General features: G+C 48.5%; 5 protein-coding genes across 5 annotated transcripts; all 5 read left to right on the forward strand.

The window, feature by feature from the left end:
• Positions 1 to 3,405: 3,405 nt before the first annotated feature.
• N7519_001532 (glycoside hydrolase family 78 protein) lies at positions 3,406 to 6,358 on the forward strand (the record flags this gene model as incomplete). Its single annotated transcript, XM_057288310.1, has 2 exons — positions 3,406 to 4,027; positions 4,086 to 6,358. Coding segments are annotated over 2 exons (2,895 nt in total), but the record flags the coding sequence as incomplete, so codon positions are not given.
• A 972-nt stretch (positions 6,359 to 7,330) lies between these two features.
• On the forward strand, positions 7,331 to 10,085 carry N7519_001533 (uncharacterized protein; the record flags this gene model as incomplete). The annotated part of the gene is made up of 2 exons (XM_057288311.1): positions 7,331 to 8,876; positions 8,974 to 10,085. 2 exons carry the CDS (start codon positions 7,331 to 7,333, stop codon positions 10,083 to 10,085), a joined length of 2,658 nt encoding a protein of 885 aa, XP_057154394.1.
• Positions 10,086 to 10,645: 560 nt separating this feature from the next.
• On the forward strand, positions 10,646 to 12,238 carry N7519_001534 (sugar porter family MFS transporter; the record flags this gene model as incomplete). Its single annotated transcript, XM_057288312.1, has 3 exons — positions 10,646 to 10,694; positions 10,757 to 11,206; positions 11,295 to 12,238. 3 exons carry the CDS (start codon positions 10,646 to 10,648, stop codon positions 12,236 to 12,238), a joined length of 1,443 nt encoding a protein of 480 aa, XP_057154395.1.
• A 792-nt stretch (positions 12,239 to 13,030) lies between these two features.
• N7519_001535 (putative C6 transcription factor) lies at positions 13,031 to 14,500 on the forward strand (the record flags this gene model as incomplete). Its single annotated transcript, XM_057288313.1, has 2 exons — positions 13,031 to 14,134; positions 14,183 to 14,500. The coding sequence occupies 2 exons, from the start codon at positions 13,031 to 13,033 to the stop codon at positions 14,498 to 14,500; spliced, it is 1,422 nt and encodes a 473-aa protein (XP_057154396.1).
• A 1,957-nt stretch (positions 14,501 to 16,457) lies between these two features.
• Positions 16,458 to 16,893, forward strand: N7519_001536 (uncharacterized protein; the record flags this gene model as incomplete). Its single annotated transcript, XM_057288314.1, has 2 exons — positions 16,458 to 16,481; positions 16,627 to 16,893. 2 exons carry the CDS (start codon positions 16,458 to 16,460, stop codon positions 16,891 to 16,893), a joined length of 291 nt encoding a protein of 96 aa, XP_057154397.1.
• Positions 16,894 to 19,624: the final 2,731 nt, after the last annotated feature.

The raw sequence follows: 19,624 nt of genomic DNA on the forward strand, positions 1-19,624 counted from the left end.
TGACTTTATTAGTTCCTTTGAATTTGTATGGATGATTGCATCAAGCTGGTATCTTTTCTATCCGTTTCTGGTATGTACAATAGTTAGTTCAGCAGTGTTGATTTAAGATGCTATCCACTAGTATTCTCTTTACTCTCTTTTCACCACACTCTCAGTCAAGAAATTGACCACACCTACTAGAGGTATGGTGCCTTAGTCCATAACTAATATGTATGACGAGGCAACAAGCTGACTAGGACTTTCAGAAGATGAAAGTTACACTGATCTCTGAGTTCCCATTATATTTACCTTTTGACCTCCCAAAAAGTGAGACTCACACCCTCCCCTTAATGCTTTACCCCTAGCCGCTTTAAAGAGGCAAAGCTGACGAGAGAGGTGACCGATACTCCGCCAATTCAGGCCCTCGATGACGAGCAGCCTGAACTGCTCCCCAGCTGCGGCTAGCTCGCATGATCAGAATCGAGGTGCACGATATTCTACTCCGATACGAGGCCAACAGGCAGCCTCCTCGTGCCTAGATACTATGGGGGGCTCCGTCAATGGCTAGAGGCGCTGATTCGCAACACACAAATACTGCAGGCTGAAGAGGATGCTTCCCGTCAGCTAGGAGCCGAAATCTGGCCCAACTTACAAAAGCCGGCGATGGAGAACATTTTTGGGGGAGGGGGGTCGTGGTAAACCAATCGAAAAACCAATAAACATCCAAAATTGGAATGACCATCTCAACAAGTACCAAGCACTGGACCTGATTTGGACTGTCCATCCTCTGTCACCTTCGCTTCCTCTCTTGTCGAGCTTGTGGCGAAGAGGAAACACGCAATTGCCTCGCGCGCATTGTTTGCTGTGTGTCGGCCACGATCTCTCAACATGCGGTAGCTGTATCCGTGTATTCAAATGCGGAACAGACCATAGGTCTCTGCTTTCACTACTATTCCTATTTCGCGCAGTTATTTGTTATTGAGGAACTTACCTGCAAGAAGTAGGACGAGGTTTCGCGGTAGCTACAAAGCTATGAATTTAGTTGTGAGATGAATAAAGGATCAAATCAAGTCAGGTTGAAACTTCATACAGCGCGCTGCACTCCTACAGAGTGGCATTTATAGTATACGTAGGGTGAGCTAGCTGCCCATAACTAGGAACCGCACATACGAATAAATGCGTCACATAGGCCACGTTAAGACAGACGCATATGTCATGCCTGGTTTCGGAGGCTTCCACTGTTAACTGATACATTAGCTCGTTTACTCTTGCAGAGAGACAATCAATGCTTCCTCACATTCTCTCTCTGCGTCTCTATAGTCAGATAGGTTCAACAACGGTCTATATGTGGCATAGTACCTAGAGTTGATCAAAATTCTAGGATGCAACGTTGAAGTAATTGCAATTCTCTACTTCCACCAGGAGTGGAACAAACTTCCATTGGATCTTTCAGTTCCTGTGTGCCTTTGTTGCCTTAGGGATATGTAGGGTCACATTTTCTTTGAGAATGTTTGTCATGGGGGCCCCATTGCCTATATAAACGTCGTCAATATTCACGTTCTTACTTCTCAGAACGATCATCCTTTGGCCAGATCACTATCAAATATCAGTTTACCATAGGGTTTGGGCTACTCTATATATACTATATTACTACGTCTAGCTTTGCAAATACAGAGATGATGTAAACGCTGGCTCAAGCCTCAAATCCCGAACCCGCCGCGTTTAAACCTTCCGGAAATCCTTCGTCCTACCGAGCAAATTCCTACCGTGTATACCGCACCGAGTCCTCGCCGGCCACCCCCAGATGAAGCAAAGGCCAATTCCCAAACGCTACGCCGATTTGAAATGGAAGAGATACGGCGAATCAGATCGAGCTTTCTGAAAGTGCGCTTCGTTGAAGCAATTTCAAGGTTTCTACTTTGGTAGATAAGATCCTCCACATTAGTATCTTCTTTCTTGTTTAACATTCTCATACTTGCAGGCATTTTATACCCGGCATCCACGATATACGACCTCTCAGCAGAGAACATCTATCGTGAGGCAGTAGGCTAAGAGTCTCCATTCCATAGCTGCCGATTCAAAATTTAACGCTATCAAAAGTGAGGTCATCGTCCTCCCAACATAATCATAAACAGGACTCTGACTATTAAAAGGTGACCGATAATTGACCGATTCGAGCCTTGACCAACGAGCAGCTGGAGCTGCAGACTCAGCTGCACCTAGGTCGGATCTGGCGCAACAATGCGCGTAGGGCGATAATCCGAGAGGCGCGGATAATTACACGCCGGGCCATCCATCTCCAAATTAAATACGTGACAAATGCGGCAGCCTCCTCAGGCCCAGATGCTGTCGGGCCTCCGCCCATGGCTCGAGGCTCTGATCCGTAACATGCAGATCCTGCGGGCCGAAGAGAAGGCTGCCCGTGAGGTTGAAGCCGAGATCTGAGGGCATATCAGATAAACAAAGTACATCTCTAAGCCGCGACCAACACCGATAATGAACATTGAAGGCATCATTTTTCTGCGTCCCATGTTGTCTGGGCCGGGCGGGAGAGTCCTGTCGAAGAAACCACACAGTAACCAACCTTTCGATACTGAATGTGGAAGTTTGAAAGACGCAGCCTGAGTTTGATGCTGAGGTCTGTGAGGTTGGATCAAGGGCAATTCGACAAGCTAGAGGCGGTGCTCCTGGGTCTCTTTATACAAATATTGAAGTGTCAGATCGTGCACCTGAAGATCTTCTTGTGACGTTTATACTTTTTTATTATATATATATCCTTATATATATATTGCTATATGGTCCTGACTGGAGACAGGGAAGTGGACTGGGATCGCCAGCCATGCAGCGCTGAATGCTTTACGAGTACCAAGCAACATGCTAAAAGACCCAAGGCCGCACGGCAGGTACATCAGGACTTGGTCAGGGTCCGAGATCAAATCCCAGAAAAGCTACAAACGATGGGAGACCTAAGGCTGTTAGTCCGGTGTTGATACTAGCAAGGAAGGCCTAAGGCTATGATGACAAAAGGAAATTCGCTGGTGGCCCAGCTATAAACTTCTAATCTTCTCTCCGAGCTGAAGAAAAACCTTGACAAAGCCACGTCGACCATGTTCTAACTAATCGTCTGATTTATACTGGGCTCTATAAATATTGACGCCGAGCCTACCTTCAAGGTGGGAAAGCGATGACTCTGTTTATAAAATCAAGGAATTGTCAATTTTCATCTTTTATTAGTAGAAATTTAACCGTAGATAATTCTCTACTCTGAACTAAAGCTGAAAGAATTTCCCTTCAATTTTCCCGTTGCTGTCATCATGTTTCATTCATTTGCAGCAGATACTCCGGAGACTCTTGGCGATGCCTGGGATCTGCAGACGCGGGTGGATAGCGGCAACTGACCAATCAGGTTCTGACAACGCCGCAGGTGGGGCTCACAACCGAACAAATCAATATCATGAACAAGTCGAATCGGATACAGTACCTTTCGGGTCCTCGTTCCATCATGTTCCGGCCAAGCTGACTGGAATTCCACCAAAGGCCGAGGAGGATTATAAAGCTCGGAATGGGGACCCTATCTACCTCCAAGGAGTATTGGTTGTGTCTTATACCACAATGCCCCACCCGACAATCACACCTCCATCTGTCGAGCAACATTCATCTGGCTTCGGCATTGGAGTCGCCTCCCCACGGTTATCCTGGCGATTTTTGACCACATCCGACAATAACGTGACAGGATGGAAACAAACTGCATATGAAATTCAGACGTCTCTACCCTCAAGAGCGATCGAGACCCACCAAGTGATAGGAGATGCCTCCGTTCTCGTCCCGTGGCCAAGCGAACCGCTGAAATCACGCGAGAGTGCCCAGGTACGGGTTCGATCATATGGGATATCCGACGGACAGGCCCAGAGTAGGCCGACAAACTGGTCCCCGTGGACTACTGTTGAGTGCGGCTTGCTCGCCCGCGATGATTGGGTTGCTGTTCCCATCGCCAGCCCGATACGTCAGCCACAAGACAGCCCCCCTACGCCCATTGAGATTTCGGAAGGTATTTTACCTCGGCAACGGGGCAATCGACCGAGCGCGCCTATACATGACCAGCCTAGGCGTATATCAAGCCTTCGTCAATGGCCACGAAGTCGGAGATCAATTCATGGCTCCAGGTTGGACCAGTTACCGGCATCGCTTAAATTACCAAGTGTATGATGTTGCACCGCTCCTGAAATTGAATGGGCCCAATGTCATTGCAGTAGAGGTCGGTGAAGGATGGTATGCAACGCGCCTTGGATTTCTTGGAGGGCGCAGACAGCTTTATGGAGATCGTCTTGCCGTGCTTGCCCAGCTAGAGGTGCGACCGCAGAACGATGCCCCAGATATATCTGTGATAACCGACTCGACATGGGCCTGTTGCCCAAGTGCCATCATAAAGAGTGAAATCTATGACGGCGAAGTTTATGATGCGCGCGAGGAAGACCTCAGTTGGAACTCACCCGCTGCAGACACGAATAGAGCGGCCTCCTGGATTCCGGCTCAGGAGTTGCCCTTCACGACTGCCACCCTGGTTGCTCCAGATGCGCCACCGGTGCGCATTACCGAAGAACGAAAGCCAGTGAAGATCCTGCAAACACCATCGGGGAAGACGGTAATTGACTTCGGTCAAAACCTTGTCGGTCGAGTGCGCATCCGCTCCATGAACAAACCGTTAGGTAGCGAGGTTACTTTGACCCACGCAGAGGTCCTGGAACATGGAGAAATTGGAACTCGGCCGTTGCGACATGCAAAATGTACAGATAAAATTATATCTGCTGGGATTGAACTGCAAGACTGGTCACCGCAATACACCTTTCACGGATTTCGATATGTTCAGGTCGATGGCTGGACCGATCAAGATCCCCCATTGCTGACCAACATGACCGCGCTTGTATTGCACACGGATATGGCTCGCACTGGTTGGTTCACATGTTCTCACCCCATGGTGAATCAGCTCCATGAGAATGCCTGGTGGAGTATGCGTGGCAATTTCCTCTCTATTCCGACTGATTGTCCCCAGCGGGACGAACGCCTTGGATGGACAGGTGATATTCAGATCTTCTGTCAGTCGGCCAACTTCCTTTACAACACTGCTGGGATGTTAGGAGATTGGCTCAAAGATGTGGCGGCAGAGCAGCTTCTGGATGGTGACGGCTGTGTCCCTCCATTTGTTGTCCCGAATGTCATTAGTGAGAAGTTGTGGCCTCATCTTCCACAAGCCATTTGGGATGATGTGGTCGTCTTGACACCCTGGGAGCTTTACCGTTCCTATGGGGACATTGGTATCCTTCGTCGACAATATGCGAGTATGCTAGCATGGATCGATCGTGGCATTCGAAGGGGCCCGGATGGTCTGTGGAATCCTCAGCTTTGGCAGTTGGGAGATTGGCTGGATCCCACCGCTCCCCCAATTGAGCCAGGTGATGCTCGCACGAACGGAACGCTGGTGGCAGACGCCTATCTTGTACATGTGACTAGTACAATGGCCCAAATCAGCAACGCTCTTGGGGAGACAGCAGATGCCGCGCGGTTCCAATCAGACGCCTGCCAACTCAAGTCTACATTCCAAGCCAAGTATATTGCTCAGTCAGGCTTGGTAGTCGGTGATACGCAGACGGCTCTCAGTCTTGCTATTATGTTCGATCTACATCCGACCGCTGAACAAGAAGCGACTGCTGCTGCGCGCTTGGTTCATTTGGTCAGATTAGCCAAATTCCGAGTCGCCACTGGTTTCGCCGGCACTCCGCTTATCACCCACGCGCTTACAAAGTCTGGTCATCACCAAGTCGCCTACCGCATGTTGCTGGAGAAGGGGTGCCCGTCATGGATGTATCCTATCACCATGGGAGCAACCACCATGTGGGAACGATGGGATAGCATGCTTCCTGACGGGTCCATCAATCCAGGGGAGATGACCAGCTTCAATCACTACGCTCTTGGCTCGATCATCAACTGGCTACACTCCAGTGTTGGAGGTGTCACTCCGATTTCACCAGGGTGGAAGGAAATCCGAGTTGAGCCTGTCCCAGGTGGTACAATTGACTCTGCTGACGTTGCCTATGAAACGCCTTATGGACGATTGGAATGCCAATGGAGGATTTACCCCGAGGATAACCAATTCAGCTTGGAACTGTTGGTACCTCCAAACTCCTCTGCATTGGTTATATTACCAAGTGAGCAGCACAGGCAGACACGCTGTGAACTTGATACAAATCGGGACGGGGCATGGGTTGGATCTGGACGTTATCACCTCTCATGTGAATGGGATGCGAGTAGCTATCGTCATGAGTGGCCTCCGAAACCGATAATTCCCATTATGCGGAGTCCTGAGCCTGAGAGCATTGCTTGAACTATATACTGGTCATATGAACCACCTCTGAGTTCAAGATATCAACATAATAAAGACTACAGCAATATTCAGAATTAGTTTACAGAATGTATTATGATGACTTGGTTCCCCGGTTCCCCATCCCTAACTGGAAACCGGCTGTTCAATACTCCGTATGTGAGTCAGTAGGTCCACAATCCCCACAAACGTTGATTTTGTGAACTGGGTCAAGTTCCGCGGATTGTGTGAGCTACCGGGCCGAGAGACTGTACGCTGAATTCAGCGAGTGGAAGTAGAGTGAAAGTAGAGTGACTGGCGGAGTACACTTGTTGTGGCTGGAAGACTGAGGTTGTGGTCTCTTTGGATGGTTTGAATAGTCACAGGTTTTTGGCTTTCTTGAAATTGGATTGTATACCTACTCCGTACCTATCCTCATGTTATTTCTAGAACCACAGTGCCGGCATATATCATTCACTTTCAGGTAAGAGGGTGACAAGAGGTGAAATTGCCTAAGTTAGTCTTTGATGCGTTCTGATTCCCTCCCCAAGAGCATGTGACTACCGAGTTTGGGTCCCGAGAGCACACCGACGGGAACGCCGATACTTCCCTAGCGCGCACTAGCGTCTGCCCAGGTGGACCTCGGGAACCTTGGAATCCAATTTAGCTATGAGGTTACCCCACACCGGCGGCGTTTCCAGGTTCTGATTGGTACATCGCCGACGACCTGACTCCACTTGGCTCAGACCATTTCTCATCCACCCTACTGTCCCCATGGGACATCTTGTTGAGAATTATGTCTTTAGATTATTCGCGGGGTTTTTCGGTATAAACTACGCCGAGTATTGCATCATCTTGCTAGCGGGATATCCGATGGTTTCGGCCAGTCGTCGCGTCTTGAGACATGTAGGCGCCCGATGGTCTTGACATTTTCGTACTCACATTTGAAATCGTGTTCACTGGCCTCCACTCGCCAAAGCCAAAAAAAAGGCCGCCATGCAAATTCGTCGCTGTGGCATTCATGGTTTCCATGAAGTGCTCGGAATCGACACAGATGAGATCCGCTTCTACTGGGCAATTGAGAGCGAAGACAAAGATGCGACACAGGCTTTCTATCGCATTGTAGTGACAACCGATCCCGCAGAGCTGGAATCAGACAGACCAGATATTTCCAAACTGGTCTGGGATTCTGAACGCGTTGAGAGCAATGAACAAAGAAACATCCTCTGCAAGCCTGCCACCGGCTTCCAGTCTACTACTAGCCATTTCTGGAGAATCACAGTGTGGGATCAAACCAACAGTGCGCACCATAGCGCGACGAACCACTTCTTCACAGCGTATCCGCAGTCCCATCTTCTACCGCCGTACAGCATGAACCAGACATACATGCCTCACACAAGTCTGATTTTCAAGTCTTGGTTCGAAGACGAGGCGAATCGCTGGAAAGCGGTTTGGATCGGCGACGGAGGGGACAAGCCCATTTACCTCAGGAAGTCCTTTGAGTTGGCCCGAAAGCCTGTTCGGGCTATTCTGTTCGCATCGGGACTCGGTCACTTCAATATGTCGGTCAATGGCCAGCCGGCTTCTAACCATCGGCTTGATCCAGGCTGGACTAATTACCACCGCCGCGTCCAGTTTACCTCCTACGATGTGACGGGCCATCTTGATTCTGGACGCAACGCCCTGGGTGTTCATTTGGGCAATGGCTTCTACGCTGGAGACAAAGGTGGTGATGATCGCTTCTTCTGGCCCATGTACGAAGATAACACATACGTCCGGTACGGGAATGAGCTTTGCTTCTTTGGTGAATTGCATCTTTTCTATGAGGAGGGCGAACACACTGTTCTCATCTCTGATAGCTCCTGGAAAGTGAGGAAGAGCGCTACCACACTGGCAAACATCTATGCCTCCGAGAACCATGATCGACGTCTCTATCCTTCAGGCTGGGACTCCGCTAGCTTTGACGATACCGAATGGGCCCCGGTGAAGCCTCTTACTGGCCCTAGAGGCCATATTTATTACCAGACCCAGCCTCCAGTTGTGTTGCATGAAACCTTCCAGCCAATAAAGATCCATAGCCCCAGAAAGGGGGTTGTCTGTTATGACTTGGGGCAGAATGCGTCGACCATGGTCAAAATCGCTGTCGAAGGCGCGGCGGGCGCGGAGATTATTGTTCGATACTCTGAGTCTGTCAAAGAGGATGGCACTGTTTTGATGCCTGATCCCTTGTTCAAGGAGTTCGAGACAGGTGTCTTTTCGAGAATCATCCTGTCCGGTACGGGCCAGCCGGAGATATGGGAGCCAGATTTCAGCTTCACAAGCGCCAGATACATTCAAGTCGAGGGTGTATCTTTGGATGCAGGCAGCGGCTTGCCCCTCATTCATTCTGCTGTTGGTCGCCATATTTCGTCCGCAGCTAGGAATCTTGGACATATGACAACCGACAAAGCTGATGTCAACTCGTTGCTAAGTGCCCTGTATTGGTCGTTCAGCAGCAACCTATTCAGCTACCACACGGATTGCCCGCAGATCGAGAAGTTCGGTTGGCTCGAAGTCACCCATCTACTGGCTCCAGCTACACAATACATCCGCGACATGGAGAGCTTGTACACCAAGATTCTCGATGACATTTTGGACAGTCAGGAGCCCAGTGGGCTCTGTGCCAACAATGGCACCGGAAATACGATATATGTGTGGTCCTCTCCATGACACCATCACCTGGGGCTGCGCACTGTGTCTACTTCCGGATATCCTGCGGCAATACTATGGTTCCACACACGTCATCCCCAAGGTGTATCCCGCAGCAGTTCGATATATGGAATACATGAAGACCAAAGAGCGCAAGGGTGGACTTATCGAGCACGGACTCGGCGACTGGGGTCGAGGTATCGCCTTCGGCAACAACCAAGCAAACATCGAGACAGCGGTGTATTACCGCTGCCTACAATGCGTTGAGATGATGGCGCGCGAGCTGGGTAAGCTCGAAGAAGCGGACAAATTCAAGCAGTGGTCCGCTCGGATCTACGACGTCTACAATCACCACCTCCTGGTGACTGATGACCAGTCGCGCCCCTACGTTTACTATACATCTCTCGATAACTACCCAGAAAGGGACTGTGACGCAATCGCCCAAGCGATGGCTTTGCAATTTGGTCTCGTACCCGCCAAGTTCCACAGCGACGTCATGGCAGCTTTCCTGGACGACGTAGCCGATGGCAAGATCCGCGCTGGTGAAATCGGGCTACGCTTCCTCTTCAACACGCTCGCTGATGCGAAGCGGCCGGACCTTGTTTTGCAGATGGTGAGACAAGAGGAGCATCCATCATACATGCGTTTCCTGCGCCGTGGAGAGACCACGCTTCTAGAGTTCTGGCAGGATGAATGCCGTAGCAAATGTCATGACATGCTGGGCACAATCTATGAATGGTTCTATGCTGCTGTCCTTGGGCTGAAGCCTGTTTCGGAGGCATACCGAACCTTTGAGATTAATCCTCCTTACGAGTCCGAATTCGACCATGTTAAGGGATCTGTCGATTCTCCCTATGGGTTGATTTCGATTGAGTTCATGCGTACCAGCAAGACTTCGGTGAAACTGGACCTCCAGGTGCCGTTCGGAACTTCTGCTCTAGTCAAACTTCCGGCCGATATGAGGCAGGCTGAAGTTGGCTGTGCAAAGGAAGAAATCAAGTCTGTTCACGGGAGAGAATTGGAGCTTGGCCATGGATTGTACACTGTATCTATTCAGTTATAGGCAATAGAATTATAGAATTTTACTTCTAGAAATAAGTCGAGCCGTCTTCTAACTTGAAAATTTTCGCTTCCTCAAAGCCAAAGACCCGAACCTCCCCGCCTACCAACCCTTTTCCTGTCAGACTACCCTCTATGTTGTATACTTCTTCCCCACCAAAGGGCTAACACCCAGATCCCAAACTCACCGGCAACTAACATTACCGATTTACAACTTGGCCATGACCTAATTCAGTTAGCGTGATCCGATTCCTCGGGCAAGATCAGACCGAAGGTCCGTGCTTTTCTTCTTAATTTTACCTTTGCCGTATGGCGAAACCGGAAAACCCGTACACGCCTCGCATGCCCTACCCCGACTCCTGACTCCTGGAGAGTAACGGACGCCAAGAAACGAGAGCTAGATCTCTTCTAGACTAGCTCCATTATTGTGTTGCCATCCCGATCGTCTTTGGTGTCTATATAATATGCCTCGGGTATCCCCACGGGGTATATCCCCAGATTCTGTCTGAAGTTCCATACTTCGCTGAACGTTTCACAGCCAAATCGCTCATCACCACAGACAAGATGGCTAAATTCAAGACGTTGTTGACGGCTACGTTCCTGGCCACTGGAGGTAAGAATTGCACATCAGTACGGTTCCACAGACAGGAGCCACATAGTAACACACTCTATCAGGTTTCCTTTTCGGTTATGACAGCGGTATCATCACATCTACTATTGGCCAAACCGAATTCATTAAATACTTCTCTGATCCTAGCGACACCGTAACCGGCGGTATTGTCTCTGCATTCCAGGGCGGTGCCATCCTGGGCACAATCATCAACATCTTCACCGGTGACCGTCTGGGCAGAAAGTGGTCCGTATTTACTGGCGCTTCTATATCGTGCTTTGGGTGTGCGTTGCAGGCTGGTGCGGTCAATCTGGCGATGCTCATTGTTGGCCGCTTTATTGCCGGTGTTGCGGTCGGCATGCTTACTTCTGTTATCCCTATGTATGCTGGTGAGATCGCCGAGGCTTCTTCGCGTGGTATGATGTCCGGTCTTCTGCAGTGGATGTTAAGTTGGGGATATCTTGTCGCCCAGTGGCTGGGGTACGGATGTTCTTTCAATGCGACTTCCTTCCAGTGTGAGTGGATTATTCTACCCTTGGGATCGAGTGTTACTCGGTTTTAAGGGACATTCTTGGTTGGGTCGATACTGATTTTCTTTCCTAGGGCGCTTTCCTCTTGCTTTCCAGTGCGTCCCCGGCTTGGCCCTAGTTAGCGGAATCTTGTTCTTGAATGAGTCACCGCGATGGTTGATGGAGAAAGATCGCCACGAAGAAGCCCTCGCTTCACTCCAAAACCTACATGGTGACGGTACACCAGAGACAGCGGAGTACATTGAGCTGGAGTTCCAAGAAATCCGCGACACCATTCAGGCTGAGCGTATGCAGACAAAGGTCTCTTTGACTACAATCCTGCGGAAGCCCTCTTGGCGGCGCCGTCTCATCCTCGGCTGTGGCGTGCAAGCCTTCGGTGTCTTGTCCGGTATCAACGTCATCAACTACTACGGGACTCGTATATACGCAACGCTAGGATTTGACACACAAATGTCTTTGATGATCATCGGAATCTCTGGTGCCCTTTCCATTGTCTACTGCACTGGAGGTCTATGGGCACTGGAGCGCGTGGGCCGTATCAAGCCTCTCATCTTCTCTGCTGTGGGGATGGCTGGTGCACTAGTCTGCAATGCTGCCATGTCCCAGCACTGGGATGAGGGAAATCAGAACCAACTCCGGGCTATGGTGGCTATGAACTTTGTGTTCTCTTTCTTCTACACCTTCGTTGGCATTATTTCTTGGGTCTACCCTGCCGAGATTTTCCCCGTCGATATCCGTAACCAGGGTAATTCGATCACCACCTTCACTAACTGGACTATCAACCTTGTCCTCGCCCAGATCTCGCCGAGTGCCTTGTCCGGAATTGGCTTCCGTTACTTCTATGTCTTCTTTGTCTTCAACGTGATTGCTATGTTGTCATACATTTTCTTCTTCCCTGAGACACAAGGCAAGACACTGGAGCAAATGGATTCCTTATTTGGTGATGAGGCTCCCCTAGGTGTTGAGGATGAGAAAAAGACAACTGATGTGGTCATGGTGGAGGATACGAGCAAGTGATGCACAGAATTGTTTAATATAGGGCATAATTCCTTAGCATACCATCTGAGTCGGAACATGAATCCATGGATGATTCTTCAAAGCATACCCTAACTCAAGATATATATCCACAACCTGTTGGTTCACTTCAATTAGTATGTGTTAGTAATAACAGTGTCGTACAACGATATAGATTTTCCATTAAATGTGTAGTCTTTTAGTGTATTCCATCATTTTATTGATAGATATTGGCCGTTTGTGTCGGTTGTCGGTTTCTTTAGCATTCCCACATCGTCCGTCCATGGACCAGCCGTCCACGGGTGGATCAGGATCTTAGTCAGCAGAATCGTGCCCGTGCCGACCTTGGGAGCCCGCCTGGGCATTTGAAACTGCCCTTTTGTTGGTCCTGACCGCTTAGCTCCCACCTTTCGCAGTATGACACCCGATGAGAGCTGAGTTCGTCGCTGATGTATACGTGGGCTCTCTTTTGTATCTGACATCATGGTTCGAGGCAACCCAAAGAGGGCAAGAGCTGGAGCCTGTGTCAACTGCCGGTAGGTTCTGGATCATCAATGATTGACGTGATGTTAAATACAATGTTTCAGCATGCGCAAAAAACGGTGCAGTCCAGTAGGTGATGGGCATGGTTGCGAACTATGCCGGTCTCTCTCCATGCAATGTGGGCTTGATGATCGTTACTCTGTCTCCAGCCCATCGACCGGTCTCCACGGGATGACAATGCAAACGAGTCGGGAGGTCTTCCATGATTTGGTTCTACTATACTTTCGCTTCATACACAATGTCATTCATACCATGATTCACGAAGCAAGCTTCATGCACCAATTCAAAGAGGGCACAGCATCTATGATTCATGTTTATGCCATGTGTGCACTCGCTGCTCGGTTTTCAGACGACCCTGTTTTCCATGGCATCGCCCGTGGGTCGCGGGGAAGCATTTACATATCCGAAGCTGTGCGTCTCGTTCAACAGTCTATCATTACTCCAAGTCTGGAGTCAATGCAAGGCCTTATCCTGATTGGCTACTACTATGGCGGGGAAGGTGATGGGAAAGCAAAGCACATCTACACTGGCCTGGCTAGGTTACACGCAGAAACCTTGTCTCTCTGGGAGATACCCAAGGATGGAAGCCTCCTCTCCCAAGAGGAACACCGTCGCACATGGCTTTCCGTGAACATTGCCAGTGATTGGTCGGCAATAGATATATCAGTCGAACCAATATCATTGAATCACGGCCTGGAAGTCGACCTTCTCAAATTCGATGATATTGCTTTCCAGAGTCTCGATCCAGACCTGGTCCAAGGAACATATAACTCACCTCCATCTCCGTACAACATGTGGGCTTATATGGCGAGGACACTTGGCATCTTTAACAAGACTAGCGTGCTCCTGCGACGGATGAGCCAAGGCTCGATTTCTTTCGATGATTATTGTCAGGAGGCGGAGGCACTGGAAGGCCGTCTTGATGAATGGGAGAAAAGTCTGCCCCTGAATTTAAGGTACACCACGGAGAACATCATGTCCTCTGTCAACCAACGGCTTGGTCGGACCTTCCTGGCAATGCATATTGGGTACCACCACTTTCGTCAAATTCTCTTTTTCCCCTTCCTCGACGCACGCAGGGATCATGACAATATCAAACTTGCAAAAAACGCCTCGCAGTGCAAACGAAGTGCAAATATAGTATCCGACATCTTACGGCATAGCACAAACATCGAAAATTGCGATTTAAACTGTTTCATCTACGGCCATATCGCCGTGATCAGCTCATGTGTTCACCTTCATACTCTACTCTTCAGTGACAACACTGAAGCACTTTCCATGGCACGACAATGGCTACTATTAAACTTCAAGTACTTGATGGGCATCAAATCATATTGGCCCGTGGTCGAGCACTCTGTAAGTCCTCTATCTCGGCCATGCAAACACGACTGACCACGTTGATAGGTGGCACGTCTGCGAAAATTCCACAATTGCTGTCAGGATTCCGTCTCAGACCCATTCGTGCTGGACAATTGGATGGCCCGCTTTGTGACCGAGCACACTTCCTACCCCTCCGAGCGTCAGAACTTCGCTACAAAGCCAAGTGATCTAGGTCTAGAGAGTACAACAGTGCGCAGTATATGTGCAGATGTTCATGGACCTCACCATACCCGCAATGCGGAGACTGGCTCTGAGGTGGATGACCTATCCCATCTGTTACATGACGAACAAGTGACCAGCGAGGCTCTTGTCAATCATGCACTGGACTGGCTGCTTGAATGAAATTATGTGGAAAAGAACCTAAAATGAGCCTTACCCCGTTCCATAAGTGAATAGTAAATAACCAGTAGTATATCCTCAGTCAAACTTAGCACTGGAATACCTTTTTACTAAAGTGTTTGACTCAAAGGACCCGTCGTCCGTGAAGACACCGAGACAACCAGGAGGGAAGAGATCACGGGATTCTCACGAAGAATCCACCCATTCCCTAACGACAAATTAGAAGACTGAGTGAGCAAGTCCAACAAATTCGCCTCTGCAATTTTATCCTCATCTCAGTTCACGATTGTAATAATAGACCCATTTGTCTCTTTGTCTTCTCTACCTATGCCCTAGTGTAGAACCAATCCACCGGCTTTGACATTGTGTGTTGTCATAAGTGACTCTGCATCCAAGACGTCAGCGGATTCATATTGCATTTTTAATTGTTTTCTTTGTCCAGCTTCGTGTTGTGACAGGCATTCATCCCGATGCCTTGTTTGTCAGGCTTCACATGTTTGCTAGCTAGTAGTATATTAGCTAGTCTCACACTGTCAGAGAATTCAACCTACTTCTCTCTTCTCTCTCCCCTGGCCCTTGCTCACCTTGTCATGCGGCCTCTCACTGCCTACATATAACCATCGGCGACCTCACCTTGCTCCTACTTTTCATTCACTTTTCATTAAGATCACCCTATCTCAAAAGCCCATTTGACTACAAATAGAGCGAACCATAGTGTAGGCCATCTGGGCCTAGATCAGGGACGTACAATGATGCATCTTTGGAATGAATTGACTACCCTTATTTCTTTGCTGCTAGACGCTATTCCAACCTTGGTTGTCTCTGAGACTTACTACACCTTTAATTCGAATGTTTTCAATGTTGACTTTTGATTCCACTGGCGAAACGCGCCACAATGCTTCGTCTGTACATGGAGGAAGCTAAAATGGTCGCTTACGACAGCTTTGATACACTGTGGTGTTATATATGCGCGCTCTCCCGAATAACCCAAAGAAGTGGAGGAACAGATGTGGAGACTTCTGCGAGAAATGCTTTCCCTGCCCGTTGAAGAGGAATAGAGCGCACCTTGATAGAAGCTGCCTCGGCCTAGATCGGCCACATATGAGGTTAGAATATTTATCGCCAGGACATGTACCGGATACGGAAGTGGTACAATGATTATGAAGAGATCCGTCCTAAGTTGACCAAGAGGGATTCGAATTTCATGCTTCAATTTCCTCCTGAATTCCGGCAATGGCCAACCATGTTCTTCGAACGATACCCAGGGCTGAAACCTACCCGGAATCCTCGATGAAACCGACTTCTCGTCATCATCTTCGGGTCAGACTGGATTCCTGGATGGGTTCCAATGGCACGTTTCTGACTCGGATGCCGACTCGGAGTCGGAAAACTAATCACGCCTGTGATGGGGACCCTGGCACCCATAGGCGTGTCCGAATACGGGCAAGGTCCCTCAGGCTGTCCGTCAGACATTTGACTTCTACAATCTACCTTAATCCTTTCAATGGAAGGGACTAATTTGCACCATGTATTCTGACCTCACAAACGAAAACCCTCCTAGGACGGCTCAATGGCCCATGTAGTTATTCAATTTCACTTCATTCTTGCGTCTTATTGAAATAATCCTTCGCTACCGCTCTAATGGATATTATCACCTATCGACTATGGCGTACTACACATATTCGATTCCTATATCCTGTTTTGAAGGCATTAGGGTGCTGAGACCGTTGATCTGTGACTATTGCCAGTACAAAAGCATTGATTAGGATTTGCAGCTGCGCAGCCTTGCTCCCTCCCCAAGGTGGTAGTCGCGCCTTCCTTGTGAAAACACAACTTCTCTCGTAGCAATTACCATTTAACCTTCTCTCTGTTAATTCTTTCTTCTTTCTTACTCTCGTTTTCACATTCGCAATTGTCCCCTCAAACGAAGGTACGATGTATTCAACAGCAAGATATAAACATGGAAGCTAATGAGACTGCCTACGTCAAAAGCTGAAACCACCCTGTTCTAAATACCACGGGGATAGAAACCCACTACGCGAGTGAGTTTTACCCCTTCTACTACATGCTTCCTTCTGGGATACCTCCTGACCTGCAAAGCTAACAAGTACGTAGTGGACAACACACAGCCCATTGCGTCCTTCACCAGTGAGCAGCTCGAGCAGCTCACCCAGATGCGGCGTCCCTGCTCACATAGAAGCCATCGCTCCCAAATCTTCCGACGGGCCTGCGAGATTATGAACCTCGTGGAAGCCTTCATGCACAGTGGGTATCCTTATGCTTGCTGCCAAGCATACCTCGGCCACTTGGAAGCAGAAATGGAATGGCTTTTGAGCGAGACGTTACAAATCCGCGCCGAAGAGCAAGTGGAACGCGGTATGATACGAGCTCTCTAGAGTCACACTAGTCAAGTCTGAAGTGAAATGGACATATGTGCGGAAGTGGATTGGTTGCCTTACCATGGCGATAAGTGTGGGAGCAATAGTACAGTAACCAGGAGAGTTGTTGTATCGGTAGAATTGTGGAGAGCAGGAGAATTAGTGTTCCTTTTGCTTTTGCCCCGTGAGACAAGACTAGTTTTCTTTGTGACGACACTTAATGAATGCTTTCATTGCATGTTTGAATCTTTGTTACCAGGTCGTTAACTTGGTCCATATATAAACTTTATCTTCAATCTCGCTCATAGAGATTATCCTCCATCAGCTCTCCATCTAATATCTCTTCTATATCAATTACGAGTTCATCTATATATCTCCCCTACTATATATAGGTGGTTGAAACTTTCGAAATTCGCAATGCCCTTATTATTGCTACTATACGAGAATCATGCCTTCCTCGTGAAAATGTGCTTTCTCTCGTAGAAAGTACTATTTAAACTCCTCTCCGTTGATCCTCTCTCGCGTCTTCCTTCTTTTTCTTCCCACCTTTCGCATTTTCAACTTCTTCAAAGCCTACAAGGTGTGATCCAGTCAACGATGACCTAAAGCTACAATAAAACGAAAGCTAACGAAGGCTGGTTACTTTCCAGGTGGACTTGAAATGTCTCCAAGCCAAAATGTCCAAATCTTATCAGACATCAACCTCGAAATAGCACTGTGACACACACCCTCCCCTTGATGCTGTGTTCCCGCATTTTAGACGAAAATGCGATAACCAAAAAGTCGGGGACAATAAGCTCATTATAGCCCAAAATAATGAGCAGCTAGAGCTAGGTACTCGGATGGTTGAGAATCAGCAGAGTCACGAGACAGGACTGACCGCTGAGTTTTCCATGAGCCGGCAGGAATAACGCACGCTGCACGAGTCACAATTCTCGCGCACCCGAAATGCCCGCTCACGGTACACCTCTAGGAATGGGAGGAACGAATCGAAGCGCTAGTATGTCTCCATGGTCTTGACAGTATCGAGAAGCTAACGGTGTAGTTATTTGTTACGGCGTGATAGTCGCATCTTCCTCGCGAAGACGTGCTTTCTCTCGTAGCAATTACTATTTAGACGGTTCTCCTTCCCACCTTCTCATTTCAGATCATCATATCAAAATGTCTAATGTACGGTTCACTCATCGATAAGCTCGGTCTACGACAACATATAAGCTAACCAAATCTGCTTAGATCACAACCTCAATGCGATTCCCAAATTTCAGTTTCCTAACACTATGACATCACCGAAAGGCACAACGGGGGTGAGATTCACCGTCTATACTCCGTTCCCCCTTCTTTGACGCCCAACTAACGAGTGAAAAATGGCGGACAGCAGACTGATTCCGACCCCCGCCTGATGACTAGCTCGAGCTGTCACCGGACCCTGAATTCGCCGGGAGGGCCAGATGGAACTCGCCGTTGTGTCTCCCAAGATGCGGCAGGTGATACGTGCAGCCTAAGATATTATTCCCACTCTACCAGGCTTTCCACTCACCCACCAGCGTCTCCACAAATTGAAAGAAAAAGAATTAGTTTAAAAAAGTTCTGAGTGAAATAATACATGTTTCCAGTGCATGATTGCATGTTTGCTGTAGGGTCCGCAACCTCATATAGATACTACTGAGCTTCACTGCTCTTATTTCTCGTTTATATTATCTTCCTAAGCCGTCTATGTGATATCACTTTCCTATCAGTTCTAGCTTACTCTGTATGTGTCCCGCTACGATATATAGGTGCTTTCCAAGGTTTAGAAATGTCAGGATCCTAACAATGTCGTTATAACTACGTGACCCCGAGCGAACTATTTTCTGCAAGCAATTCTCCTTAACATCCTCAGCAATCGACGTTGTCTCTGTCTCCTTCCTTCGTCCTTGTTTGACAATTTGGTTTTTCACCCCCAGATCCCTAAGGTACGACCCCTCCAAGCATAAACGACACAAATAGCAGCTAACAAAGGCTGTTTGATTTAGAGGCAAAATATTTCTGCCTCTACAACATTTTTACCGCGGCAAAAACAGTGAGATGAGCCATTCCACTTTAACATTCCATTCCCATAGACGCTTTAGATTGAAGCCTAACACTATACAGGTCTCGACCCTGAACAAACTCCCATCGACTAGTGGTAAGCATCTTAGGATGCTCACAAGAATTCGTATTCATGGAATTACACCAGCATCCACCAGCAAGGGATGGAGTACTGCATGCAAATCTCACCACACGAGATGGTCGGTCTGTGGCTTGGTGAGGGTCGTGACGGGCATATCGGCGAAAGGAATCCCGGAACAACATTGCTGAATCCTCTACCAACTTCACCTCACACAAGAAACATCCACCTTGCGTCCAAACACCTATTCCGAGACCGCACTGGATTGCGGCCTGGCTATCTACGGCGACCAAGTCCAACACATTGGCTGGTCAAAGTCATACTTCGTTGACAACCCAACGGACAAATGGATGATGATCCCAATGGTACATGAGCGGGAGAAACAAATCAAACGAAGATAGTCTGAAGATTGCATGCCCGTGCTTAACGCAACTTGGAGCGACAATCACCCCGGGCCGAAGCACTGCAATTGACTCCAAGGGTTGGATTACGACACAACGATATAAGCGATGAACTGAGGCCTACAAAGCACAACCGTATTCTTCGCATAACATCCATTCCACCGCTTCTTTACCCACTTCGAGGATGCACGCCGCAGGTAAT

This window comes from Penicillium mononematosum (genome assembly GCF_028829835.1).
Source record: "Penicillium mononematosum strain IBT 11891 chromosome Unknown utg000001l:1.0-4488741.0:1.0-4491989.0, whole genome shotgun sequence".
NCBI classification, from domain to species: domain Eukaryota; kingdom Fungi; phylum Ascomycota; class Eurotiomycetes; order Eurotiales; family Aspergillaceae; genus Penicillium; species Penicillium mononematosum.